This window comes from Pygoscelis adeliae, unplaced genomic scaffold (assembly GCF_000699105.1).
Source record: "Pygoscelis adeliae isolate BGI_AS28 unplaced genomic scaffold, ASM69910v1 Scaffold318, whole genome shotgun sequence".
Lineage (NCBI taxonomy): Eukaryota > Metazoa > Chordata > Aves > Sphenisciformes > Spheniscidae > Pygoscelis > Pygoscelis adeliae.
The window spans coordinates 3,093,366-3,116,524 of record NW_008825430.1 but is presented as its reverse complement, the minus strand read 5'-3'; the positions used below and the strand labels follow the sequence as shown (position 1 = coordinate 3,116,524).

General features: G+C 40.7%; 1 protein-coding gene across 1 annotated transcript in view; it reads right to left on the bottom strand.

Moving 5' to 3' along the window:
• FBN1 (fibrillin 1) overlaps positions 1–23,159 on the bottom strand; it is a 141,841-nt gene that overhangs the window by 69,763 nt on the left and 48,919 nt on the right. Inside the window, exons 8-15 of the mRNA XM_009330946.1 lie at positions 19,265–19,423; positions 15,752–15,910; positions 14,457–14,597; positions 13,534–13,653; positions 9,504–9,629; positions 7,227–7,349; positions 2,334–2,456; positions 914–1,066 (exon numbers count right to left, since the gene is read on the bottom strand). Of these exons, the coding sequence (XP_009329221.1) occupies positions 914–1,066; positions 2,334–2,456; positions 7,227–7,349; positions 9,504–9,629; positions 13,534–13,653; positions 14,457–14,597; positions 15,752–15,910; positions 19,265–19,423 (1,104 nt within the window). The remainder of the gene's footprint in view (positions 1–913; positions 1,067–2,333; positions 2,457–7,226; positions 7,350–9,503; positions 9,630–13,533; positions 13,654–14,456; positions 14,598–15,751; positions 15,911–19,264; positions 19,424–23,159) is intronic.

Genomic DNA, 23,159 nt, shown 5'->3' with positions numbered 1-23,159 from the left:
GCTCAACCAGCCTAATTTGTTCCAACTGGTTTTGTCTCCCTAGTGCTTTTCATAAAGCTATCAGATAAAACTGAGATTTAAAAAATAAATCTAAAATTCTTTTTGCCTAGAAAGCAGATACCATGTTGAACTACATATCGAATGGCGTATTTTGTTTATATGCAACAACAAATTTGCTGAGTGAAAAGAATCACCCAACAAAGTTGGGCTTCAAACTAGCTCCCCGCAGTCAGTCACCTCCATGAAACCAGGGTCTCTTTATTTACTGGCTTCACGACAAGGACTGTGTCAACACAGTCGTCTTGGAAGAAGTGCTCTCCTAAAAGCAGATTCTGCCCATGAGAATGATTAGGATCGCTTTCTTGCCAGAGAGAAGTTATGTTCCAGACAACTTCGCTTGGTGGGGATTTCGGTGAGAGACTCAAGTACGCTCAATCGACTTAACTGGACATTTGTTTTCACATTGACTATCCAAAGGCTACTTAAAGTATAAACAATTTCAAATCACTTGAAGGATATAGAATTCAGGCAGCAAACATCTGACTGACAGGTATACATAAGGATTTGAATGTATGAATTACTCAAGATGTTTCCATTAATAACTTGAGGTCAAAGTTATATTTTCTGTTAGCCACATCTATCAAAATAGAGTTTCTTGTTTGACAATCTGTTTTAATGCGTGTAACAACTCTGGACCCAGATACCGGCATTTACTGTTGCCTCAGGAAATTCTCTCCTGTAGCCTTCCAACATGCAAAATTACAGATTGCTCAAAATACATAACATGTTATACGACAATTTAACCCTCCGGATTTAGGGTGCAATGTTAATACAAAACTCTATTTTACCTTTCTAAAAATAGTTTATCAACATAAAGCTTAGATTAGAGTATGTACCAGTAAATATGCTGTACCTGAATTTTGCGCTGGGCAGGGCTGACAGGGCTCCCCAAAGGCGTAGTCGGTGCTGGCACAACAGCACTCTGATTTTGTAACTGCACCGGTTAACGGTCTCACACATTGTCCTCTCTTGTAGCCACCATAGCATGTGCTTCGCATATGTGTATCTGAGGAAAGAAATCTCTCTTAATCCTGCCATAGCCAACTATACTGTCATAAATTACAACAAGTATTAAATCTAGCTCGGGTGTCATAAACACTGTAAAATAGCTGTCAAAACAAAACATTTCTCACCATTTCCCTATGTTTTTCACCCACCTATACCCTCACTCTACTCAGGACAGGAAATTCTTCTTCCTCGTGCTCCTAAGACTTCAGACACACAAACTAGTTGCTGCATTTAATGACTTAATATGCATTAGTGAACTACTAGGGGAACAACCTTGAACTAGCAAGCGGCCATGGGGAAAAAGGGACAAAGTCTCTGCCATGTGACAGGGACATTACTCCCTTGTAACTTGGCAGGCCCAGCGGCAGGATCTCAGAGCTAGAACCAAGTGTATCTCAAAACTTCCAAAAAACCTCAGTACTGTTTACTTCATTCTCAGAGTTAGAGAACTGATTTGATTTTAACAAGAAGTATTTTCTCTCCCCCTCCCAACCTGATTCATCAAGGCTAAAATCACCACTGGTGCAACACCCTGGACTAAGCCCACTAAGGCCACACTAAAGCTTTTGTTTTCATTTTATACCTGAAAAAAGGCAGAATGAGAGAAAAAGAAAAACTTGCACCAGCAAAAGATCGCAAAATATGCTGTCGTTAAAAAAAAAAATCTTTCTTCGCTTGTAAAAAACAAAGAAAAAGTCAGCAATGATATTCCAGTGATAAGATTTAAAATGTTTATCTTTCCAGGTCCAGGGGTGACATTTCTCACTTTTTAAAAAACTGGCCCATAATGGCTGTCAGACACATTAGTTTTAAAATCAAACACCTCAAACATCTTTCACTTGTAGAGAAACAGGCAGAAGTGGAAAAATTGATATGACCCACTCCAAAAAGAGGTGAAAGAGTAATTAAATCTTTAAGCTTAGTGACAAATGAAGAATTTTACATTGACAGAAATGGGGCAAATTCTCACCCACTCAAAACTGATACAGCACCACTCATCTCCAACAGCACTACGCTGTATAGTCTACCTGGCCTTGAGATTTGGCCAACACGTTTTTTCTCTTTAAATGCAAAGGAAAAGAAAAAAGAGCAAAATGGGCTATTACAGTAAATATCCCCGAGCTGTTAGTATCCACTGTAACTACTACCCAGCAATCCGTGAAAAAACGGTAAATTCTACATTCAAACTTGATCTGTCCATCAGTCTAGCATTAATGACTTAACATTGGTTAATTGTGACTCGCCACACATTAAGCTTGTCTTACCGACACACACGCGTCCGTCCAGTCCTACGGCAAGGCCAGGGAAGCATTCACATCTGAAAGAGCCATCAGTGTTCACACAGCGCCCATTCATGCATATTCCAGCTGTCTCACACTCATCGATGTCTGTTGGAGAACAGAATGAGTTTTATTAGAAATTAAATTACACAGTGTTCGATGCCTGGCTGAAACTTGCATTTGTGCAGCTTATTTTCAAGGTATCCTATAGAAAAATATCAAGTGTAAATGGAAACTAGTTCAAGTAAAGGTTTTATTAAGAATAATGATTAATTCATTCTGTGAAATGGAAGAAGAAAATGCAAAATTCAGGAGCAACGAACAGAACAAAATTCACTCTCCTTGGAGAGCAAAAAGGGACTACATTTTCCTAACTTGTTCCCAAGAGGTACATATTCCGATTTATGGGTCATTCAGGCAAAAACATAATTGGAGGAAGGAGGAAACTGTGACTGCTAAGACAAAGGACTTCTGTAGTGTGTACCAGGGCATTCCCTTTCTGTGTTAACAGTTTGTTTACGCTGTAAGAAATCAGTCCAGATAGCAAATTGAATCTTTCACCCCCGCTACGAGGTGCCTTCACAGGGCCACCAAAGAACTTCCCTTCCTCCTGCTGCGGGTTCGGTTTTTGGAAGTACATCTGAAAGTCCAGTCAGATCCTCCCCGCACATAGTGTCCCTCTGGTGATCTGCATGACAATTGGGTTTTCCTATCAGATGCTCATTACAGCCCATTTTACAAACTTTCAATGGACAGACTGCCTCCAGCCTTGAAAGGAATTTGTTAATGATTTGAGCCCTGAGCAATCGCCGAGCACAAGCTACCATCTTTGCCCAACAATAGTACACTGAACAATAACATACAAGAATGAAGCCTTATAATATTAGACTATCACAAAGGGATGTCAAATTAGTAAAAAATTGTATAGGCTGCATATCCTGTTAATAGTAAGATCATTCTCTAGACACAGCGAGCATGCCATTATTTTATAAGTGATTAAGAAAAGGAGTGTTTAAAATATTGTTTGGAAGTATGTATAACCTTTATAAAATAATCACTTCATAACAACTCTCCATAATATATACAAGAGACAGTGTGTGTGACAATTTCCTTTTTTCTGACCTTAAAAGGGCAAATTGAGAGTGAAACACCTCTGTGTTTTACTTAGTTTGTGTTGTTTGGCATAAAACATGGCTTGTATGATCCAAGATTCCTTTTTCAAACTGCATTTTAAAATAGAAGTTATGTTTAAGTACATGGGCTCAATTCATTTCTACTTCATCCTGCAATCTTTTGTTCTGTTTCAGACAAATCTTAAATGCTTTTCCCACTTCAAATTTAGTCCTTACTTAGTGTAAGTAAATACAGTGTTGGGACTTCAAAATGTGCCCATACTATTTAACGGTGTAGACAGTTATTTTGTTAGACAACACTGAACTCCTTTGACAGATACAAGTTCTCAAAAAAAAAAAATTAACTTTCCTTTTTTAAGGTTAGTTATAGAAACAGAAAGGCAAAGTTACTTCTTTTCCTTTTCCTGTAGTTAATTTTTTAAAAAGATTTTGTAAGCTAATAAGAGGTGAAATGTGCAATCCATTTTCTTTTGCACTGATTTACAAATGTGTTGAAATACTGTTATAGATGTTTTATAGAAAGGTAAAGTGGGTCACTTAGAATTGCACAGATCAGCTGAAAACCTGGCTCCAGTAAAGATGGGGCAAAAAGCCTCTGCTTTTACCAGGGCTGAGATTCCACCCAGTAAATCAACTGCATACGCACGCATAAAGTCCAAATTTCCAACCTTGACAAGGCTCTGCTGCCTTCTGGGGCAAAAGTCGCCATTTGGACAACTTCAAAAAATACTCGTTTTTCCGACTTTTGCCAGAATACCTCAACCTGGTTCTGGAAAACCACCTAATGGACTCATTCCCCATGTCCAATGAGTTTTTGCCTTTTCTGCTTAGCTTGCTCAGTAGTGCCAGCTGGGTACACTGAGTCCTCTAATTTTAACCAGGAAAAATTTACTCAGACTACTAAACTGCCACTTCCAGTTGCCTTGCAATAGCTTTCAATTTGGGGAATTCCTGTTTGGTCTAAAGATGAAACAATGTATGGAACAGAAAACATGCTTTAGACCTCTGCCTGCCTGATGTCGGTATTTCTGAAAAGTCATCAGCAAATCATCAGCAAAAGAAGCTAATGGTGAATAAGTTTAGTATGTCTTGTATTACAGGGAATACACAAGACTATGGTGTAACATTCTTTTTTGGCATGTTACTTCATAAAGCCCGAGTGGAATTTTTTACCAGACAGCCAAGCATATGCCCTGTACTTATACTTAAATTCCAGTTTTAGGGAACTGTCATTTACAGTATCCCCAACTTGGGGTTAGAAATTCTTCTTCATAGTTCAAAATTCAGCTTAGAGTGCATCAAATAAGACGTTTAGAGGAGTGATGTGTTGCACACTGCAATTCTTATGCCCCTTTGTTGATCCCCTAAAGAGTTTGGCAAAAACGTATGTTCAATTCCACATCAAAATTGCTCAGGCAGGTAGCCAATTTGCTGCAGAAATGTCAATTTGTGCATACACACATTCCCAATATGCATGAGCACAAACTGCATGTGCAAGCACGAGCTTAGAGTTTAAGCTTGTGTAAGATCTCAATGCATTCACTTCACAAACAAATTCAGGATATGCAGTGTGAACAATGAGTGTTTCAAAGGCTAACCGTTCTGTAGGACAGAATTTATTTACTCTGTACATGTGGTGTGTACAGAAAGGACTCAATAAGCATAAACATTAAGATGTACAGGAAAAGACATTATTAAAGATCAATCTTCTAAACTTTTACTAACGTGACTAGAGACATTTACCAGAGAGTTGTGCTCTCTCTAGCCACTACATTCCTGGGAATTATTTCATGATACTTTGGGCAAGTGGAAGAAAGGAGACAAATATGAAGTCGGGAAAAAGTGTAATTTGGGTATCAAGGTCTCAAAATCTGGTTTGATTTTGACCCAATAGCAATTTTAACACATAATGAATGTTTGCATGCTCATTCATAGAGAACAAGGGTTACTGTAAGTGTTGAAAAGCAGTGGGAGAAATCCTTCACTTTACTATAAGATCTGTTCCAACTTTCAGTAGGAATCAGTTGAGTTGCCTGCAATTTTGGATAATTTTCAAACATTCTCCCTTTGATGCACAGAAGTAACATTTCTCTAGGGCCAGAAACCCCTTTTTGGCTGTATCCATACTCCTGTTTAGCCAGGAGGCATGTAACAGAGGCTGTGAAGTTGAGTGTCATTGGTTTTTAAGTAGTCTGAAGCAATTTACGTATCATCTTCTTGGATGGCATTTCAGTGCACAGACTGATGTAAAAAAAAAAAGAAAAAAGAAAAAATACCAAAAGATGCCCAAGACAAGCATTTGGGCTGAGCTTGCATCAGTGAGTCACATCCCTGCTAACGACACAGGGAGCAGCCAGTGGTCTTTGGAACACGACTGGCTGATGTGCCAAGGCCTGATGGGCATCGAGTTCTTCCCTGCCCAGTCTGAGACCAAGTCTCGCTGCCATCCCACGCACAGACCAGCTGGAAAATAAGCTTTGGCAAAGCACAGGCATACACCTACCACTTGGAAAACAGGTAAGAACGGAAATAAAGCTGATTGCTCTAAGTGTGTGAAGGCTTGTTCATTTGAGAAACTAAAGAACAATTCATTCTCCCAATCAAAACCACCCTATTACAAAGCAAGAATGGGGTCATCTCTCATTAGAAATACATGATTCCCCCACCTGAAGGCTGGGTAGCACTGTCCTGCATACCCGGTGCAGAAGTTATCAACTACAAGAGAAGTTCCAGACGTTTTACTGGACTTATTGGCCTGGTTTGGATCTAAAGTCTAAGTCTAGACACCGTGCAGTTCAGATCTAAGACTGGTACGGTGTTCAAGAAGCAACAGGATCCAAATTAATTCACCTTTCATGTCAGTAACTCTCAAAACCAAATTATTTATTCAGATATTTACTGTTGTTATTGGTCCACAGCAAGATGCTGTTGTGTAATCCAATGTGACATTTTTTCAAGTTTGCTGAAGTGTAAGCAAGCACTTTTTCTGCCTTGATTCCAAGAGTTAAAAGATTTTAAATTTTTCAAAAGAAAAACCGTAAGTAACTTGGCCCAGCACTTGTTTGTTCCTTATTTCGACTTCTGCTTTGTGCCTATAAAACTTGTTGAAACATGAAGATTTATACACACAAAACTTCCAGTTCCTGACAGGACTGAACGGAAACTCAGATGACATAACTAGCAACCAGAACGCTGCAGTGCCTCCCGCGGGGGGTACTGCTGAGCTAGCGCAGCAAATGGAAAAAGACAATCTTGCTGTGGTGCTCATGTCTGCATCTCGGTCACACGGGGTGCTGGGCACTCCTCGGAGATGCTGTATTGACTAGGAACACCCAGGCAGGAATGGGAGAAAAACCCAAAGGCAGCAATGAGCCAGGACGTTTGGGTGGCCAAAGGCAGGAAACTTTAAAAAGCCAAACACAGAAAGTGAGATATGCTGGAGCCAAACTGCAGAAGACCTCATAGACAAAAAAACCTGGAGTTTAACTAGGTCAGATCACACAGTCCTTGATCAAAGAATATTTCCCACTGGCTGGTTAGGGCGGTTGCTCAACACTGTGGAGAAGACCAAGTACTGTCTTGCACAATGCAAATCATTCTAGCTGATTAAAAAAGCATATCTGACGAGAACTCTGCCCAGTATTTCTTGTCCCCAAGGATAACTGTAAGGAAATAAGGCGATTCTTGAAGCTACCAGAGGGATATGACTCACAAGCTTTGGGAACCCGTAATTTATTGTGCTCACCTCTGCAATAGCGTCCATCAGATGCTAACTGGAACCCTGGTTTACAAATGCATTTAAAACTGCCATCTTCGTTGATGCACATCCCATTGAGGCACATGTTCCTTATGCTGCATTCATCCATATCTGAAAATGTACATAATAGACATAATGCTTGTAATGTTTAAGTAAAAGAACTCTTACTAGTTATATCCAAAAGATAAACTTTAATTTCTTTATGAGCTGTCAGAGGTATATGATAATCAGAAACATACAATGGGACATACTGCACTGTCCTAGAGGATATGTCAAAGCAATGACTCCGTTTTTTCATCATGAATCATTAACGTATAAAGGTATGCATCCAAAAAGAGCAAAGAGAACGAAAAACAGATGAGAAACTGGACAGCTTAAGAACTGCCAGTTGGTAAAAACCCTAAAAAAGTGAGAAAGGTATGTAATTGAAGAGGGTTTGCAATCTTGATATAAATAGAAGCCAGATTAGAAGCAGCCTCCCATTTGGAACAGTAAACACAATTTTATGTTACTAAGAACACCTGAAAGGGGAGGAGTGGGCATTTGTGTTTTGAGTGAAAACTTTTGTAACCTCCATTGGACGAGTCCAAGATTTATGGTGTGGGAGACTTCCCAGCACGGTGCTCAAGCATGCATTCTGCGGGCACTTTCATCATCAACTTCCATTTAAAATAAAACCTACCCCTTCCCTGGATTCAGCATGACAGGTCACATAGGAGGGTACTTACTAATCATAGCTTCATACTAGCACTATTCACCCTCTGACCTAATGGCATAGCAAGAAGGATTCAAATAGGAAAAGGTGGGGGTCCCAGACCCTGCTATTCTGAACCCTGCACAGTTACTCACACCAAAAAGGAAAAAAAAAAAAAGAAAAAAAAGGGGGCAAGTACAGAGAATTCTGTGCTTGATTTGAGTAAGCTTTTATATCGTCTTAGTCTTTATTTCGTCCTGGCGCAAATGAAATCAGTTTTGGATGTTACATCCAAAAAAAACCAGCACTGTTTACCAGTTTCATCTAAAGGACTATACACAGTTACATTAAGGTATGGCACAATGCCATGGTCTTTACTGATTAGTGTGTGTGCACATGTATTCCTAAGAACAAAACCCAGTGTATTACAATGCCAGAGATGAAACTGTTTCATAAGTGGATGCAACAGACATTCTGGCAACATATGCAATGGAATTAAAAATGTTTTACCAGACTGCCGATGTCCTGGTTCTTATTACTATTAGCACATGGTATTTGGTGGGAAAGGAAGAAATCAGAATCGAGTTTTTTTCCAAAATATATTCATTTCCAAATATATTTAGTCAATATAGTTCCATAATAAGATATTTAAAAAGCAGCTTATAGTGCTAAACTGTCTCTAAAAAAGAGTCAGGAAAAACAGAGTCTTAAAATGTCTGTCTCTACCAAGGATTAACAGAATCACTTACTAGCACATAAAATCACTGGATCATAATGACATTACAATATATTCGGAATCGTGCTATTTTCCTTAATATTGCAGCTGTCTTGGACAGAAATTACACTTCTAGACATGGTGTGTTTTCTTTTTACTTACAGGCTAAGTCAGACAAAAATAATTTATGATTTTAAAAAAAAAATTGTGTATCTATCCCAACCAGGAATTTTGGCATTAAGTCTTTGAGCTGAATCACTGAGATAATATTCTGCCAAAAATGTTTCTAAGAACAGTGCTTGAAATTCCTTTAACGTATGAATAGATCATTGGGAACCCTCCCAAGGACCTTGGGAAGCATGATAAAGAACATTCTTCTTTTTCCCCCCTTTACTAAAGGTCTGGGAGGTAGGAACACATCAATTATGTTTACAAATTTTTCTTAAAACAGTTTTTATGGGTCAGACCAGACTGCATCTACATAAAACACATTGCTAGTCACCCAGTAAGATCCCATAAAGCATGCTGTTAAACACACAGTAAAAATCAGGCAGCACGTGACTTGTGCTCCGTTTTAAAATGTACCACTCCCATCAAAGAAACTGCATTTTGCGATAGTGGTATGTGCTAGTTCTCCTGCTGGACAGACATCCCGTTGAGGATTGCCAAGCCAAGGCTCCAGAGCTGGCTGCAAAAGACAGTTTACTTGCCCTCCCAGATACAGCAAAAGGTATTTAGAAATTTGATTCCCTGCTCCTTCCCTCCCCCCCACCAGAGGTCCTTTTCTTTTTCATTGACGTGAATAACCTCTTGCAGCTGTAATTACTGATACGGAGTAACTTCAGAAAAGTCTTACCTTCACAGTTTTTCCCATCAGCTGCCACTTGAAAGCCAGCATTACACACACAGTGAAAACTGCCGTCTGTATTTATGCATCGTCCATTATTACAGATGCGACCATTCTGTAAACATTCGTCAATGTCTGAAAGCCAACCGAAAAGAAAAATAACATTTGGGGGGGGTTCTTTTTTATACTCAAGTGGATTTTTTCCCATTTCCCCTTCCCCTAGGTTTTTAACTCTACATGGAAACTATATTCACCTGAAAAATGATTTATTTTGTTTTCCATAACTGAACGTTATGGGGGTGGAAAATGTTCATCAGCCTGAAATTTCAAGTTGCTGCGAAAGAATTTCAGTGAACAGTACCCTGCAGCTTGCTCAAACAAGAATCAGACCCTTTCGACTGTTTTTTTGCATTTTCGTTCATCATGAAAATACTTTTCTGAAGTTTAACTTAACAATAGCTAACTACTGAAGGGAAGACGGGGAAACTTGTCTTTTGCTGCTGCTTTGTAAGACAACAGGAAAGTTCGAGACTTTCCCACCTCAGAAGATATTTCTCCTGCTTATTTTGTATTTGAAACATCAGCTCCTCATTTCCCTCTCTCTGCAGGAGGTGCTTGGCAAGTGCTTTGGAGGACCTGAATAGTGATATCACACGAGGCTGGCAGCTCTCCCTCTCCTCCGAACGAGGGGAGAGGAGATGCTGAGACAGACTGTCTAGACATTTTTCAGATTGCTCAGTGTTCTCCATCAAGGCCTGGACCATCTCCCAGAGATTCCTGCACACAGGGGACTCTGCGCACAGAGATCTCAACCAGTCCATGCAGATCCATCTATCATGCAACCACGCTGTCTTCCCAAATATCCTGGGGGTGCCCTTCCCCAGGCCCTCTCCGCAGAAGTGCATTGCTGCGCTTGAGGAAGAAGCGGAGCACAGGGCGTCCTCCCAAATGCCCCTGCTCCCTAGACACCTATCTGAGGGGGAACTGATGCCTTTCGAAATTGTGAACCTGTATTTGCCTTCTTAGCAGCACGGTAGTTCTGGGAAGCTGCTAAGAAATCCCTGAAAATAACTGTTTTGCAAGCAAGCAGCCAGGCCAGCAGCGGCAAGAGCTGCTCAAGCGACAGCTCACTGCAGTGGCAGCCTGCAGCCCTCTTGACTTCCAGTGGTGAAACTCACCACTAGTTTCTGTTACATTTCTAATTTTCAAATTGTGAAATATCACTGTGGATTATTCCCCCCCACCCCGAGAAGCAAAGCTCCCCTCTCACTGAAATGTCCATAATTGCTGCCATCTCCATGTAAGGTCTGACCTCCTCCTCTCAGAAATGTCAGGTAGATTATAGCAAGCGCTTAGCTATTAAAGCTTTGACTCCCATACATTCATAGCTAATCATCATAAAATTTCACCTTTTTCTGAGGTCCATTTTACATCCCCTCCTCTGCAATTGAAAAGCATTTTTTGTTTTGATCACTAATCATAATGTGACAACCTTATTCAGCTACGTCTCCAATTAACATATTCATTCAGCCAAACTCCTACTAGAATTATAAGGGATCCTAATAACAGTTGAATCAGTAGCTTGTGATACAGACTGCAATGTTTAAATCAGTCACCTATCAGACTCATCACGCAGAAAAAACCCTCCCCTGGAACCTCAGAGCAAGGAATCGATAAACATCTGGTCATTATGGAGACTTCATTTTTCAAGAATGGACGTAAGGAATACATTTGCAAAAGCATATCAGCACAGACACATTCGTGTATGCAAAAAATAAAACGTCAACATACAAAGTAGTCATGCGAAGTAATTTTGCAGCAAATGCTGATTTTGGCAGGCACCGGTGCTGTATGCATATTTTGCCAAATGCACCCCACTAGCCTTTTTCTTTTCCCTAAACAGGTCCTAAAAATTCCTTCAGAAAATGAAGATTCTGCACATTGTATCATTTTCTGAACTGCCTATCAAGCAAGCGCAGTTCCCATAGACTGCAAAGGAACTGCTAAGTGACCACACTTTAATGCCATTAAGCTACTGGGCTTCTGACAACCATGTGTTTGTGTAATGAATCAGTCAAATTAAAAGCGTGTGACAAAAATGACTCATGAGTAAATTCGTCACTGCTGAGACTTCACTTCAGCACTCCTTCACCACTAGTCAGCTGAACTATGAAGATGCTTCCACAACATGGCTGTTTGGCAGCAATTAGGTCAAATACTCCCAGCAACGTGCAGCGGTGGTGCTGGCTCTGCATGTCCTCCTGGATTGGAGTAAGCCTCTGTACCACAAATACCTTTCTGATTCACAAAGGGAAGGAAGAAAAAAAAAAAATCACCCACTAATACAGATAGCTTTCTTCTGGTTTTTTAGAAACTCTCTGCTTCAGAATGAGTGCGTGCTCAAGGAACCCTCCTCTTAGTGCAGAAGGCAAAGTATGAAGACAAGCTGGGACTCTGATCATTCAAACATCCTGTTTCATTTAGATGCTTCATTTCTTATGGAATATCAAAGTAGTCATTCATTCTTCTGCCAGAAGTCTCTCATTATGACTTAACTATAAAGGATTGCATCCACCTTTACAGTCAAATTCCCACCCCCAGACAGTTTGGAAGCCACAGAACCCTGACAGAGGGCTGACCACTGAGGAGCTACATGTTCCCCACTCACATAGGAAGACAGCATGAAGACCATCAGGACTATTGTTGAGAGTGGTCTTCAAAACACCAGTAATGGGGATTCTACAGCTTCCCCACCTAGACCTTCCCAGTGCTTCACTACTTTTCCATACCTTGTTTAAGTTTTCATTGCTGTAATTTATGTTTTCTTTCTCTTGACAGTGGGCAGGGACAACACACGGGCATAGTACTCTTATATTTACCCGCTAGAAGACTTCTTTCCCCCCACCTCTCTCAGTCTTTTATAGGTAAAGGGTCACTCCAAAGAAGGGATGTTTAATTGTCCTTGAGATCCTGCACCTGGGTCGGGGCAACCCCCAGTATCAATACAGGCTGGGGGATGAAGGGATGGAGAGCAGCCCTGCCGAGAAGGACTCGGGGGTACTGCTGGATGAAAAGCTGGACATGAGCCAGCAATGTGCGCTCGCAGCCCAGAAGGCCGATCGTATCCTGGGCCGCATCCAAAGCGGCGTGGCCAGCAGGTCGAGGGAGGGGATTCTGCCCCTCTGCTCTGCTCTGGTGAGACACTCACCCCCCACCCCCTGGAGCACTGCGTCCAGCTCTGGAGCCCTCAGCACAAGAAAGACACAGACCTGTTGGAGCGGGTCCAGAAGAGGGCCACAAAAATCATCAGGGGGATGGAACACCTCTCCTGTGAAGAAAGGCTGAGAGAGGTGAGGTTGTTCAGCCTGGAGAAGAGAAGGCTTTGGGGAGACCTTATTGCAGCCTGTCAGTACTTAAAGGGGGCTTATAAAAAAGATGGCGGCAGACTTTTTAGCAGGGCCTGTTGCGACAGGACAAGGGGGAATGGCTTTAAACTAAAGGGGGGTGGATTCAGACTAGATAGAAGGAAGAAATTTTTTACACTGAGGGTGGTGAAGCACTGGCCCAGGTTGCCCAGAGAGGTGGTGGATGCCCCATCCCTGGACACATTCCAGGTCAGGCTGGACGGGGCTCTGAGCAACCTGATCTAGGTGAAGATGTCCCTGCCCACGGCAGGGGGGTTGGACTAGATGACCTTTAGAGGTCCCTTCCAACCCAAACTATTCTATGATTCTTGGATCCTCAAGCAGCAAAAGAAAAAATGTCTCAATAATTAAAACAAAAAAAAAAAAAAAAAAAGACAAGACGTCTCTTCCACTTCAAAGCCACATACTTTCAGCACAAGACAAAATGTCTTTCTTCATAACCCAGTCTGTGAACAGCCAGCTCAGGCAGGTTAATCATTTTTACTGCCATATCCGATTTATTTGTTTTTTAAAAATCCTCATATTTAACACATCTGTTAAATTTTGCTTAAAAACTATTTTCCCTCCTGGTATGTATACAATAGTACAGATATGGCTGTAAAACCGTAATTTACCTCGGCACTCTGTTCTAGTTGGCGTGCTCTGATATCCTATACGACACTGGCATATGTAGGATCCCTGGGTGTTCACACAGTCTCCACTGATGCATGGATTCTTCTCACATTCATCAACATCTGCAAAACACAGACAATATATTTTTATTAAGACATTGGTTGAAAGGTATTCGAGTCTGTAGGAGTATTTTATTGTTTTGCAGTTGGAGAAATAGTGTGCTTCAATCTGAAAGGAGAGGGGACACAACTCAATTCCCAGCAAGAGGATCCCATGTTCTAAGCTAAGCAGGAGCTGGGAAAAAGGAGTACTCAACAAGACAAGGTATTGCATGTGCAAGAAGCCTTAATCCCACACCTCCACATTCCCAGCCCCACCGGAGACACAGATTTTGACAGAAGCAAAATCTTGCATGTAAGAGACAGCTAATCCTTGCTCCTATCATCAAGCTCTGGCTGAGTTCCAAAATTAAAGGGCTCAAGAGCCCAACAAGATACTCCTGATGAGCTGAAAGAGGACTTGTAAATCTTACTAAGCCAGAGATCGCGACCGCTGGTTTGTTTTGTATTTTTTTTAACAATAGGCCATTTGCATAATCAAAGAGCTGGTAGCATTTTAAAGGGGTCATTTTCAATCACTAATAAACACATTATAGTCACAGGTTAGTAAAATAAGAAACCCTTGCTTCTGTCTAATTTTGTGACAAGTTACAAGATTTGTTAAATACTGTCTTAAAGGCAAAACTGCTGTAAAAGTAAGTCTGCAGTTGAAAGCAATTAGTTCTTGGAAGTCTACTGTTTTCTTCTTTTTGGAGGGGGGGTTGTTTTGTTTAAGAACTCCGAGTTATTACCTTGTGTGGAAAATAATTTTTTTTTTTCTTTAAAACAAAACTCCCCTCTGTGATTTACAGCAGAAAACCACATACCAATGCATTCCCCTCTAACATCCAGTTGGAATCCTTTGTTGCACTCGCAGCGGTAGCTCCCAGGAGTGGGAATACAGCGCCCATTAAGGCAGAGATGTCGGAACAGTTGGCAATAGTCAGTGAAGTTCACCGGCAAGATCACTGAAATAAGAGTTGGGAAAATATTTTAATAGTTCATCATAATCATTTTTGGTAATCTGCAACTTGTGCAGCGTTTTCCATCAGAAGTCAATATTTACCTTCCATCACAACGTGAATTACATAGCAAAATCAGCACTGGGAGAGAGAAAACGGCACTTTGACTCTTAGAGATTTGTCTGAAAACAGCTAGCAAACACCGATTTTTTCATTGTGGCAAGTCTGATCCCGTTTTCCTCTTTTGCAGGACAAAAGAGGACCCAGTCTGCTCATACCTAGTGGTAAAGTGGGTACGTGGCACTGCAGGGACACTACCAAAAGCCTACAGTAGCAAAGAGCAGGCAGACTGGTTCAGTTACCTCCGTTTTCATAGATAGCAGAGTGAGAGGAGGGCAGGGATAACCCTGGACCGTATGCCTATATGGTCTTTGGCAGGCAGACGTGAGCTGGCTCTGTGCTCCCAGCTGACCAGAAGCTGTGCAGCTACGTCAGTGCAGTGTCAGGCCTGAGTTAACATACTTTGCCTCTTAGGCTCATTAGCTCAGCTTGGTGCTGAACCAAGACTAAATAGTTTCAGCTGGTGCCAGTGCAAGCAGAGCCTGCTTGCATCTGCACAGAGCATGGGCAAAATGAGCTTGTGCTTACTTGCAAAAGAGTATGTGGCTATGCCAAACAATTTCAGGTGGCACATGCCTAATGCAGACCATGTAGGCATGTAGTAAATTCCCCGAGCGAGGGACAGAATAAGGAATACATCGGTATTCTGCTCTGGCTTCCTCCTTGCTCTAGAGAAACCTAACCTATCCACGCGTATCACTGAAAAAGTTTTTTCTTCACATTGGGTCAGCCTCAGTGTCCAGCAGACTAGTATTTTTATCGGTGCATTTCCTACCTGGCCAAGCGAGAGTGAGGAAAACAACCTGAAAGAAGCTGCTTTCTGCCTGTCTTTAGAGGGAAAACACTACCAATGAGGTACACTTGCTGTACGATACATGGTAACCAGGCTATGGTTAGAAGGATATCCAGAGACCGTACGTCCACATAAAGTACGCAGAAGATCCCAACAGCTGAAGGGAGCACACTGCTCCTGAGAAACGCGGGTTTTTAAAGAAGTTAAATGCAAATGGTGCAGGGGAAGGTTATTATTGATTTCTTACCATGAGGTGGTGGAGCCCGAGATGGATAGACGATTTCTGGATGCTGAGGAGGGTAAACACCAGGAAGGAGCGGTGGAGGGATGACGTCAGGACGGCCCGGAGGAAGGTCAGGTCTTGCTGGCAGCAGAGCAGCTACTGTGCACAATTTGCGATACTCATCTGAAACATGAAAACATGAATGCTGTTTTAGACTCTTGTAGCCTTTCCATTTAATCCAACTCTCCCCCTTTTCGCAGTGTTTCAGATTAGCAATAACAAACCTTAAATAATCTGGAAAATCTGAGCCTATATGTTTTCTTCCTAGTAACAAGCTTTGTTCTGTGAATTGAGTCATTAATCCACAGGAGGCTATCAACACTACCTGTCAGAAGACTGCTAGTAAAAAGATAGCATAACTGACATTCTGGATGTGAAACTGAACAGTGAGGCGCGGACCTGATCTTAATCTGCTTAGTCTTCTTTCAGGCAAAATCTTTGATGAACTCAGTGGGAAGTTTACCTAAAGAAGGACTTTTGGACTTGATCCCAAGTTAATTTAATACAAAGCTTGCCACAGAGTTAGAAAAATACTGAACAGGGAAAAAAGCCCAGTTTCAACTGGATTTCTTAAAAGTTAACCTCCTAAAACAAAGAAATATAAATATAAGCAATGAGGCAAAACCAATTAGAGAACGAATACACTAACACTATTTCCCTGTGAAAATGAAGCTTGCCAATAAAAGCAGAAACCAAATGAGGTGCAGTCTAAGGAGCGTAGACAAAGAGAAACCGAGTCAGATCCACACCGAGTTCATCCTTCCCCAGACGATGGGAAAATGATCTATTTTGCTGTAAGCACAGCCTATGCTGAGTTCTCCTATTGTTTATCTCTATTAGTGGCATCTGCCCTACTGCCCCACTTTTCCTCCTGCCCCCCAACTCTTTTGTCTTTGGGAAGTGTGGGTTTGGAACTTGCGATCCAAAGAATGCACGCAGAGTATCACAATTAAAGAACGTATTTCCAGCTGACCTAATTCATGTCCAAAATTCGTGTGTACACAAATAACTATATGTGCAGCCAATACCTTTGAACTTCAAAATTTTAAAGTTTATGGCACTACAGGGAGAGGAATTATATAATGAAAACAAAATGCTAGAGAGATGCATGAATTTCTGAAACAATATAAAAAATGAGAACTGAAAAATAAATTCAGTGTTGGGAGAACTAAGCTGGATATTTCAGCCTTCAACACTTTCATCTCACTTCTATTTCCACCTGTAAAACACATTAGAAGCTCTTCCCGAATCACAGAGGATTTGTTAAATAAGATTGGTAGCCTAAAGTTCTGCTTTTCCCGATTATGATCTTTGCATTTATTTTAATGCTCTTAGGTGATCACTTTGTTTCATGTGTCCCTGCATTCCCCTCTATTGTTCCTTAGAGTGATTTAAATCTTTAAATCATTCCCAAGAAGAATTTATTGTATTATGCATTGTGTTTTGTTTATTTGGGTTTTCTCCTAGCTTTCTATTTTGCCTATTCATATGTAAGCTGAATCTATTCTCAATCAGCGGTCTACCTGTGATAAAACCGAGACATTCAGAAGAAACAGTGTCTGTGTATGTACATACATAAATTCCACTATGCAAATGTTTGCTAATGATGGTGGGTTTAATAGTCAATTTTCTAATCGCACATTCTCTACAACCCACTGATCAGTCTCAGTGAAAGAAACAATACTGTATTTCTTTTTTACTCTAGGCTGGTAATACCCAATTATCCAAAGCCAACCCACCAGGAGCCTAGGCCTTCCGTGCAAAAAGAAGTCACGGCCTTGCGGCTGCCCATCGGTGGAATGGAATTAGCACACATGAAGGGACTGCTGAGGTGAGAATTGAATGCACACACACGGCTGGATGCCTGAGATACCACATTTAAAGTATTTATAGTGTCAACGGTAAACCCCGTCATTCCACATAAACAATTATAGCTGTGTTATGCAAAGAAATACAGTGCAAGCCTTTTTTATTGCAACTTTAATCTCCATGTATAATTTCTAGCAATAAACAGCCTATTTTATAGTAACATCTGGGTCTGCTGCCTACATTGAAAATGCAACCGCTTGGTTACATTATGCATCTAGTGCTCCACTTCATACTGCAGTAAATTTCCATTTAAGAGTTAGAGAGACTTTGGGCCACTGACAGCTCTAAATTCCTCATCTTGCTTTCTCAGGATACATTAAGGAATAACTGAGCTTGATTAAATAATGACAGCAATACCTTACATACGTGTAAGGCCTTTCAAAGCATTTCAAAGCACTTTGGAAAAGACTGATTTATAGTCTCAATTTATATCCCAAGTCGGGGTGGGGGAGGGGGGGAAGTGGCATGTAACCATAATCTGGAAGACCTTGCATGGATTTATGAGCCAGGAAGTCCTGGGTTCTAGCTCCTTCTGCACCACGTCTCAGTCTGCAGCCTTGGCCAAATTACTTCACTTTTCCACCCAGTTTATTCACCAGTTAGATATGAATAATTAGAAAGAATGTAAAGAAAACAGGGACTGTGTTAAGATTGAAAGCCTTCTCCTTGTCTTCCTATTTCAGCCGAGCATCAATAGATTACACTATTTTGTTAGCATTATTCTAGCCAGTCTTGGACATTTAACATGTTTAAATATTATTAATGAGATAGTGACAGAACCAGGAAGAGTCTTCCAAGAGTTCTGATCATAGATCTCTGCTCCAGTATTACGCAGTTTCACTCAAAGGATTAAAAACAAGAATAATAAACACTCCCATACATGACCTCTGACAATTTCTTCAAAGTTACACTGCTGTAGTGTTATGACCCCCATTCCTCCCTAAACTCTGCACCTCCCTTGAGCTCCTCCCATCAATCCTTAAGCTTCTTGTATTCTCCTTCTCTAAAGCATTTCATTAGGTCTCCAGTCCTAAACAATCTCAAAAACATCTTTCCTCCACTCCCTCACGCTTAGTTTCACAATCTGCTCACCATCTTCTCTAAATTCAAATCTCACATTATCTGGGGATCTCAATACACAGGGAGGCGATAAAGTACAGCACATTTTGGTAGCAGACAGAAATCATGTTCTGTGTCAAACTTCAGGAAATAAATGGCACCTCAGAAAGCTAGACGTAAGAGGAAGGAAACCCCAGTTTTCCAATGAGAATGAAACTGCAGAGGCAATAGGGATCTGTCAGGCTCTGGAGGAAGTAACTTGAGCCTGAAGAGGACGTTGAAAACAAAATCTGAATCAGGTAAGGTTGGAATAACCAGGCTACAAAACGTTAATTAGCAACAGATAAAATCCTTTGTTTATGTCTGCTTGCCCTAGCCTCCTGGGGGTCCTAAGCAACCTGCCATAGCAGGCTCTGCTCATCTCCCCCAAGGTGCCCTCCAGCCTCAACCATTCTGTGTAGTTCTTTAATGAAAGCATTACTAATAAAAGAAAATCACTGCCTAATTCAGTGTTCAACCACACTCATAAGAATACAGGTGGATTCATACCGGTGGATCTGATCGGACACATTTCAGGAGCGGTGGCTGCACCAGAAGACCAGCATCGGCCGCTGTCACAGCAACACTGCATTTTGGACAAAGGCTGGGGGAGCTGATTGCCGCAGCGCCCGTTGGTCAGAGAAGAGAAGCAGTATCCAGGACGCACATCTACCGAGAGAAAGAAATGGATATGTAATCATCGGTCCAACGAGGAATGTGACTTTCACAAAAGGGAATGGTCCCGTTTTTCTTGGTTGATTACATTATCGATGACATAGCAATTGCAACATTACAACAATCAGAAAACAAAAGGCAGAAAGCCAGAAAAATCTAGATAACATTTGGCCTGCTTTGGATTCAGGTGTGACACCTCACGTGAGAAAGCTGAAGTGAAATATGGAACAGCGATGAATTAATGGAGGCAAAAATAGCATAGAAACGTGTATTCAGTATATAATAAAATATGCTTCTGTGCCCCCAAAGACAAATTGCAGTGTCATTTCTATTAAAGATAGTACCAGATCAATTCTGTTCAAGCTTTGATTTGAAAGCCACTGATGTACATGATTTGAAAGCCACCGATGTACAGCAATAAACTCACAGCATTACAGCTCTCAAAGCATTAATTAATTTTTCATTAGTCATGGCTTCCCCAGCTGAAGTATGTAGTGATTTGTCAAGATATAGGCTTGCAGGCAAGAAAGAGCAACACAGCTTTAACTGGTGCCATCACATTGTTTATGGAGATGTGCTGGCTTCCTGTCTGAAAAGGGTAAGCACGTGCTGTACAAAGAACGTCCTGTACCCAGATTTCATACAGTCAGCTCCAAGAACATTGCACAGAGATCCCCCAGCTTAGAGAGGGGAGAGAAGACGTGGATGGGAGCAAAATTAAAAAAAAAAAAAAAAAAAAAATCTTGTGATACAATCTGAAGCTCTGAGCAATTGTTTCACAATATGTCACATCATGTCAAACTCAATATAAGCTGTGGTGTGATTTGATGCTGCACAATAAACCAGACCAAGTTTGTTTCTAAAATATATGAACATTTGCTGTCAAAATGTAGAGGAAAAAGTTGCAGATATAACCTTACAACAGCAGACACCATTCCCTAAAGAAACAGTATCTCAGTTATCCAGGGCACGGTGGATTCATCTGTCTAGTAACAGTGCTTTCCAGAGTTTACTAGCTGTTCTAGTGGATATAAAAAAAAGCAGGGAAGTTTCTTATTATTTTGAGGAAATTGATATATAGTGATATGTTGGGAGAGTCTGTGATAGTTCTGCCTTTTATTAGCTGGAACCCTGAATATGGGTATTACTGGCAGTACAGCTAAAAGAGTCAGTTGGCCTTTGCTTCCAAACTTTAGTTAGTTCACTCGTATTATCATATAATGGAAGTCTGAAGCGGAGAAAAAAAGCCAAAAACCAAAACAAACAACTACTCAGTTCTCTTACTGGTCCTCCATTTTCTCCTGGTACCCAACTAAACTGCCAAACACATACACGCCTTAATCTACCACTTCAAAAATCAAATAAAGCTCTGATGCAAACGGTTCCCCACTGCATCTGTTATAATTTTGGTCTTCATATGGAGTGGAGAGGTATTCAGATGCTTGGTGTGATGATGAGGTGGATGGTAAGGAAGGAAGTCCCCTAACAGACCCTATCATCCTCCTCTGTAATTCATCCTTCTCGGTTTTGGTCAGTACCAAGTTTTGAAACATTGAAAAGCAGTAATGAGCAGAAGTGGAAAAAGGATCTACACGGGATCTGTGCAAGCACACAATGTGCCACAAAAAGGTAAACACACAGCAAACATCTTTTCTGCCTACAGGAGCAAGAGCTTATCCAAAAGCCACATCATTTTCAGAAAAAGACAGTAAGTTTGTGAGAAAAATGCCAAATCTTTCCATATTCCTAATCAGGAGTGATTCTTTTTTTCCTCTTTCATTTTCTGTTCCAAATGGCAAAACACACAAATAAGGGCAAGAACAGAAGGAAACAACTTCTTTACTGTTTCAGCTTTTAATATTTTAAATTTTTCACTACAAAAATATAGTATTGTGAAAAGGCAAAAATTTCATCACTGTGAAAATAGCTTTCAAGAAAAATGTGCCTCTTTAAGAAAAAAAAAAAGAAAAAAGAAAAAAAAGAAAAAGCATCAAAAAGTAACACTGACCAAACAAATTTCTGCCAGCTGGAAGTATAGGCTAGCAGCTTTCTTCATAGCACTCTTCATGTACTTGGGTTGAGATGTCCTGCTCCTGCCTCCAGCTCTAGGAGATATTATCTTTGCTTTGCCTATTCTAATTTTTAAGGTTTGTAATAATGGAACTCCTGGTTCTTCCTTTGGATGCTTGACTCCAGTGCTGCTTAGTTTGAGTCCCATAAGGGATGCATTTCTCAGAAGCACTTCCCTCATCTCTAACAGAATAGACACGTTCAGCTAACACTTTTCACTTAAGACAGGCATGTTGTAATCAAATCAAGATTACAAGTTTTGCCCAGCTCAGATACAGATTTGGGCTCTGTCCTTGTTAATATGGCAAGCATGCAGTCTGCATATTAGACATGAATCCAAAATATCTGCAGATAATTAATAGCGCTTCCCATTTAGCACGTTTTGCCTTGGACACAAAGCCAAAATTTTAATGATGGCTCATAGTCTAGCATATTACTTAACACAGCCTATCATCATTTAAATACCCAATTCTTTAGCTGAACTATTTCAGCCTACAAATACAGTGGGTAAAAAAGGCTGGAAAACTGCAGGAATATAACATGGGTGTGAACATTGGGCAGCCCTGACTGAGCAATGACTACAAAAAGTAAAAAGCAAATGGAAGTTGTGCATCTCAAGAAATTTTTCTTTACGGAAAAGTGACTCTCCTTCATAAATATTAATTACAAGCAGCAATCAATGATTTAATGATCCACAGTCATTTAGGAGCTATTAATCTGAAACAATAAAAGCAACTCCCACTGGCATTTTAAGTGTACAGTATGGGTCCAATCTACCAAAACGCTGTTCTTGGTAACGGAAGAAATACAGTTCATTTCTCACAACCTGCAGAAATAGAATGGCACCATTCAAAATGAATCATCCCAAACTACTTCCAGATCTCTTGGGGAAGATAATATAATTTGGTACTTTTGTCTGTGAAGTTATTTTTTTTCAATTTTTTCCCAGATGATTTTCTACCAAAGGTACTAAACACAGGGTGCTCTCTTGAACCCCAGTGCTGGCACTGTGTATGAGCCTTTAAATAAACAAGCCAAAACTGAGGAAATAAACCTTTCATTTGCTTCTCAAATGACAATAATTGCTCAAAATTCAGCACTGGCAGTGAAAAAAGAAATTACTGCGTAAAAATGAGAAAAAAAAACGCTAATTGAATACTTGACCTGCCTCAGAGCAGGCTGTATGCTTCCCAGAAGCAATAAATGCTAACACTGCTCTTTCATGGCTTTGGCACTGCAGTGGCAGTCAGTTAATTCACACAGTCCTTTGGTTCCTGGTCTGGCCTTTGGAAAACAGGTTCTGCTCTGCCACAGTGAAAGCCTGAAAGAACAGCACTGCCAAATCATCATCATCATCATCATGAAAGCAGATACAAATGTCCCACACCCAGCTTATCATGCTTCATCCTTTAATGAAAAATATCTGCATTAAGGTCATAACGCTTGGAATGAGGAAAAAAAAAAAAAAGCTGTTTGGGGTGACTACCTTCCTTCTCAAGTATATCTGCTTTTCTAAATGACTGCCGAATATAACATGGACTAAATCAAAGACAAACATGAGAGCAAGAATATCAAGGAGATGTGTTAAACAAGTTCTGCCTATTTTAAGGCAACGAATATGGCATAACAGAAAAACTATAGTAAGAAAAATGAAGGGGAA